This window comes from Auxenochlorella protothecoides, assembly GCF_000733215.1.
Source record: "Auxenochlorella protothecoides strain 0710 unplaced genomic scaffold scaffold37, whole genome shotgun sequence".
Lineage (NCBI taxonomy): Eukaryota > Viridiplantae > Chlorophyta > Trebouxiophyceae > Chlorellales > Chlorellaceae > Auxenochlorella > Auxenochlorella protothecoides.
Genome location: NW_011934458.1, coordinates 369,343 through 374,714, shown reverse-complemented (window position 1 = coordinate 374,714; position 5,372 = coordinate 369,343). Strand labels below are relative to the sequence as shown.

At 65.6% G+C, this 5,372-nt stretch overlaps 3 protein-coding genes across 3 annotated transcripts in view; all 3 read left to right on the top strand.

Annotated features, from left to right (window-relative positions):
• Window positions 1–298, top strand: part of F751_3584 (Phototropin-1B) — a gene marked incomplete at both ends in the record, with an annotated part of 4,842 nt that extends 4,544 nt beyond the window's left edge. Inside the window, one exon of the mRNA XM_011403497.1 lies at window positions 83–298. Coding sequence (XP_011401799.1) covers window positions 83–298 — 216 coding nt within the window. The remainder of the gene's footprint in view (window positions 1–82) is intronic.
• Window positions 299–1,306: 1,008 nt separating this feature from the next.
• F751_3583 (Uncharacterized protein, chloroplastic) lies at window positions 1,307–2,602 on the top strand (the record flags this gene model as incomplete). The annotated part of the gene is made up of 4 exons (XM_011403496.1): window positions 1,307–1,366; window positions 1,528–1,602; window positions 1,757–2,309; window positions 2,475–2,602. The coding sequence occupies 4 exons, from the start codon at window positions 1,307–1,309 to the stop codon at window positions 2,600–2,602; spliced, it is 816 nt and encodes a 271-aa protein (XP_011401798.1).
• A 468-nt stretch (window positions 2,603–3,070) lies between these two features.
• F751_3582 (NAD-dependent deacetylase sir2D) lies at window positions 3,071–4,479 on the top strand (the record flags this gene model as incomplete). Its single annotated transcript, XM_011403495.1, has 4 exons — window positions 3,071–3,135; window positions 3,238–3,338; window positions 3,612–3,929; window positions 4,061–4,479. The coding sequence occupies 4 exons, from the start codon at window positions 3,071–3,073 to the stop codon at window positions 4,477–4,479; spliced, it is 903 nt and encodes a 300-aa protein (XP_011401797.1).
• Window positions 4,480–5,372: the final 893 nt, after the last annotated feature.

Here is a 5,372-nt window from a genome sequence, read left to right as displayed (position 1 = left end):
TGGAGAGCATCGGAGCGATCATCAACATGACAGCTCACAGCATCTGCCCAGCAAACCCTGCCAACGCCCTGCACAATCACAGGACCCTGCCAAGCGCCTGGGCTCCGTGACGGGGGGTGACGACCTCAAATCCCACCCCTGGTTTGCCGGGATCAACTGGGCCCTGCTGCGACACAGCGGGCCGGTGGACCTTGCCGGGGTGTGGGGGGACGCGGGTGGCGAGCCGGCAGAGGCCCCGGACGCCAGCACGCCCAAGGTGGGGAGCTGGTCCGACAGCGACATGCCGCCCCTGGAGTAGACAAGGCGGCGCAGCCGCTGGTGGGGAGGGCGGGAGGGTCAGGAGCCCTCGTCCCTGCGCAGAGCTCGTCAGATCCTGCCAGACGCTCATCTTGTCGGAGATTTTCGAGGGTGGACGGGGAGCCTCCTCTGGTCGAGGTGGTCGCACTCCTTCGCCCCTTCGCCCAATCTTGATCAGCACTCACCTTTCGTGGTACGTTTCCCAGCAGTTTCCCCTTGCCAGGCACGGCGAGTTCTCCCGTGCCCAGGCACGTGCTGTGTCAGGGGGCAAAGCCCACCCACCGTGCCAAGCGCATGCCTCGAGCCCAGCACATGCTTCGAAGCTGCACTCGGACTTGTTGAGTCTTGTCAGGACGCATGCACCTTCTCTTCCCCCTACTTGGCAGACCCCAACCCTATAAATGCATCAGCTCGTTCCATAGGCCCCACCCTCTTTCACCCCTTGTTCAGACCCATCCATGCGTCCAAACACCTGTTCTAAGACCTTGAGGACGCAGTCCTGCCCCACCTTATGCGTTGCTGTCTGGGAGCCGAGTCCTCAGCTAACCTATTTGTGCGCGTGTGCCATCGCGCTTCATTCCATGGCCCGGGATTGTCTCGGCGCCTGGTGGGGATGACAGAAAGATCCATTGCTGCCAATCACTATACCCAAGACCCTAACCCCCTTAAGTGGCTGCTTTTCAGATTGAGGGTATGAGGGGAGATCGAAGGAGAGTTCGGACATCTAGCAAGGATACCACCCTAATGACTGGTGCCAGAGGGGTTGTCACTGTTGAGCGCAACCACCCGAATTTGGTGATGCGGGCGCTTCGTACGCATGTGCAGCCGCAGGCATGACGCTCCCACGATGCTCTGAAAACACCGCATCTCCTCCTTCCCGGCACGACCTCGCGAATTACATCCTCAGGGCGCGATTGTAGCATGAGTGTCGCTTCCATGTCGCCCAGCAGGGCCGGCGTCGACCAGAGCTTGAGCTCGGGAGCGACCTTCATGACAGGTGCCCGCATTCATGCCGTCCGACAAGCATGCCCCTGCCGACCCCGAGGACGCCATTCCAGGGTACAGGACAGTGCGCGACGCCGGGATGTCGTCAGATGCGCCCTGGTGAGTCGGGACCCTGGGCCCCATGTTGGGCGCGCATGCGCCATCGAAGCAGGGTGTGTGCATCAGAACGAGCCAGCCGTCTTGTGAGACGAGATTCGAGGGCCATCCCCATCCTTCTCCCTGCAGGACCCTGGCTCTCTCGTCCTTGTGGCAGGAGCCACGGGGGGTGTCGGGCAACTGGTTTGTGCCAAGCTCTTAGAGGTGGGTGTGGGAATGGGAGCCGGGGCCCTGCACTGACATGCAGATGTTGCCCACATCCTGACATTCAGAGCGGGCATGGGGGATTGGATCCCGCTGGAGCTGGAGAGTGTCCAGGGCGCAGCCACCCAGCCCCCCGCTCCCCCCCGCCGAGCAGAGGGGAATGCGCGTGCGGGCCCTGTGCCGCAGCGAGGAGCGCGCGGCACGCCTGCTGGGGCGGCGGGAGGGCCTGGAGGTTGCGCTGGGCGACGTTCGGCAGCCGTCCACGCTGCGCCCCGCTTTCCAGGCGGTGCAGGCGGTGGCATGCGCCATGGGCACCACCGCCTTCCCCACGCTGCGCTGGCTGGGCAACAACACGCCCGCCGCGGTGAACGAGGCGGGCACGCGGGCGCTGATCGACGCCGCGCAGGAGGCCTGCCCGGCCGCGCCCTTTGTCCTGGTCAGCAGCGCAGGGGTGGAGCGCGCCGATCGGCTGCCCTACAGCATCCTGAACGCGGGCGGGGTGCTCACCGCGATGGCTGCCGCCGAGGCGGCGCTGCGAGCGTCTGGCCTGGCCTACACCATCGTGCGCCCCGGCCGGCTCACCGACGGGCCCTACACCTCCTACGACATCAACACCCTGCTCAAGGGGGTGGCGGGCCAGCGGCAGGCGGTACAGCTGGCGAGCCGGGACGTCCTGGACGGCGAGGCGTCCAGGATTGCAGTGGCTGGTGAGGGACGGCTGGTGATGTGATGCTTGGGGGTGGGGTGAGCCTCGGAGGAGCAGATGAATGCATCACCGAGTGCAGGAAAGTTTCGAAGTCCAAATGTTGTGTCGGAATCCGGCAGAATCCAGGTCCTACAACCCTTAACCCCCCAAAATCCACGTGGTGCAGAGCTGGTGGTCCAAGCGCTGGTGACGGGGGCCCTCCGCGACACCTCGGTGTCCATCAGCAGCACGACGGGCTCGGGGCCCGGAGATGATACAGGAGAATGGAAAAAACTCTTCCAAGGTTTGGCCTGAGGCTGAGGACCGATCTGCTCCCCCGAGTGGAGGGGAACCATGGGTCTCGGCATTGGGAAGCGCTCCCAGCTGTCGGATGGAACGGGCCCCGGGGTCGACGAGGCACAAACGATCGTGCGTGCGAAGTGTCAATCGGCCGCGATCGATCTTCCTTCACTCGTGTAAGTCGACTATCGCCGCCAGGCATCGCCTGACGTCAATAACCTTGCATGCCGCGGTCCCAGTAGGATACGCGCAGCAGCCGCAGCTTCTTGAAACCCTAACTAGTGATTCCGTGGTTTCCAGACACGTTCATGTCAGCTCTCGACTTTCCCCACATCCCAATAGCCGCGTGGCGATTTCGGCCTCGCGCATCTTTTCGTGATGCTCTATTATTTTTAAAGAGTTTCAATGACATTAATTATGCTTTGTTGACGGCTGCAAGGGCCTGCCCCAGCGGCTCTGACCCCCCGTCCGGACCCTCCGTGCATGGCTGTCGAGTCTGAAAGCAGAGCTCGCTCGTATGGCCTGCGCAAGCGTCGATCCTCCCCTGAGTGCGTCATGCTGTGAGAGATCGCGATTTGGGGCGGAAATCGAGCCTCGCCTTGTAATGTGTTGGTCACCTGACTTCCCGCGTCTCTTTCGTCATGACTCAGGCTGCAGAGCCCCCATGACGACAAGTCTACGCTGGAGCAGGTGCTTGCCACCGCCCGCAAAGTGGTCATATTCACTGGCTCGGGCCTGTCGGCCAGTTCAGGTGCCTTGACAGGGCGTGCTCAGGGTGTGGGGCCCTGTGCGCAGGGTGTGCTGCACACGGCAGTGGTGTCTGCACAGGGCAGTGGTGGCTGCATCGGCGGGCAAGGGGCCTGTGGAACCACTTGTGGAGTGCGTAGGTTCTTGATATCTGCAGGGCTTGGTGTTCATGTGGTCTCCTGTAGCATTGTTACCCTGTGGCACCATCGCCTGGGACCGCATGGTGCGATTTGCCTCCAGCCATCACACCCGCCCCTTTCCCTCGCTCTTCATGCAGGCATGTCCACCTTCAGCACCAAGGGAGGGCTGTATGAGCGAGCGCAGAAGCGTTTCCGGGTGGTAGACGGCAAGTCCCTCTTCACCTACGCCTTCTACGCCAAGCACCCCCGCCCCGCTCAGGCCTTCCTGGCAGAGGTGCATGGGGAGGCGGTGCGCGCCACGCCGGCCCCCGGCCACTACGCGCTGGCGCTGCTGTGCAGCCTGGGCCGCCTCTCGCGGCACTACACCCTGAACATCGACGGCCTGAGCCAGCGCGCCTCCTCCGCCTTCTCCTACAGCAAGGCCTGCGCCTGGCACCCAGACGACAACCCGGGAGGTGCGTGGTGTACTTGCATGAGCAGGTGTGTTGATCGTCGAGCTCCCGCGGGTTCCCTCCTGTGCAGAGTGAATGTCTCATAGCAAGCGTGGCGTCATCCCCTCATCACCCACCCCCCCTCACATCCCCAGGCCTCCTGGTGGAGCTGCACGGCAGCATCCACCAGTTGGTGTGCGGCGCCTGCGGCGCGACCCGGCAGGCCGCCCCTGCCCAGGTGTCCACGCTGAGGGCGGAGGGCCGCGTCGCCTGCCCCTGCGGCGACCCGGCGGGCATGCGCTTCCGGGTCATGCTGTACGACGACGCGGAGGGCGAGCGCATCACGCCCGACGCCGTGCTGGACGTGATGGAGGGCGACGTGAAGGCCGCGGACGTGGTGCTCTGGGTGGGCATCTCCTTCCAGCAATCAGCCTCCACGCACTACTTCCGCTGTGTGCGGCGCTGGCTGGCCGAGGCGGGGCGCACGCAGGCCTGCCCCCAGGCCGTGGTCAACCCCAGTGACGAGGCGGTGTGGAACCTGCGCACCGCCTCCAGCAACCTGTGTGAGCAGTGAGGGGAGGGGGTGGAGCGTGGAGGAGGGGCGGCGAATGAGGGCGTCCTGGGTTGGGGGGCGCAGCGGGGTCTTGTTCGGGACGCTGGCCGAGGGAGCATCAGATGGTTTTGGAAGCGCGCCCGGGAGGGACTGTGGGGTCGAGGTGTTGACAGCAGGGTCGAGCCAGCTGGCCAGTGTGCCACAGCATGCAGACGGCACGCCTCCCTCTGGCGTCTTGACCATCCTCTCCCCCCGTACAAATCTCACAGCCGAGCTGGCGGTGCTGGAGGTCCTGGGCACGGCCGACGAGGTGCTGCCGGCGCTGGCCGCCCAGGCGGCCCTGCGCCACGCCAGCGAGGGCGCCCAGGCGGCCGCGCAGGGGGCCTGCACGGCCGGCGCCCGGGCGCCGGAGACCCCCTCCTCCCCCTCCCTCCTCCTCCTCCCTCTCCTCGCCCCTGACCTCGCAGCCGGAGGTCGAGGAGGAGGTGGCCGGGCCGCCCCAGCGGCCCGGCGCGCGCAGAGGCCGCCGGGGCTGATGCTGTGGTGCGAGCCTGCTGTTCCACCCTGGCTCTGGTGGTGGACGGCTCTGGGTGCTGCCACCCCACGGGGGAGCTCGCTGGCGCCCCTGTGGTCCGGCGTGCCGATGCATCCTCTCTTCCAACCAGCCTGAGTGGAGGCCTGGGCTCTCGACAGATTTTCCCCGCAAGTGAGGGGAGGGGGAGCGAGCTGCACAAGCCGTCCTCCTCCCGACCCTGTATTCTACGCGTCCCTCACCCTTTCTCGCCCCCGCGCGGCACGTGCATGCCGCCGCCCTGACTCTCCCTTGCACATACCTCTCCCGGCTGCCCTCCCCCCGTGCAAACGAATCCCCTGACTGTGCAGACTGCCGTCCCCCCCCCCCCCCCCCCCCCCTC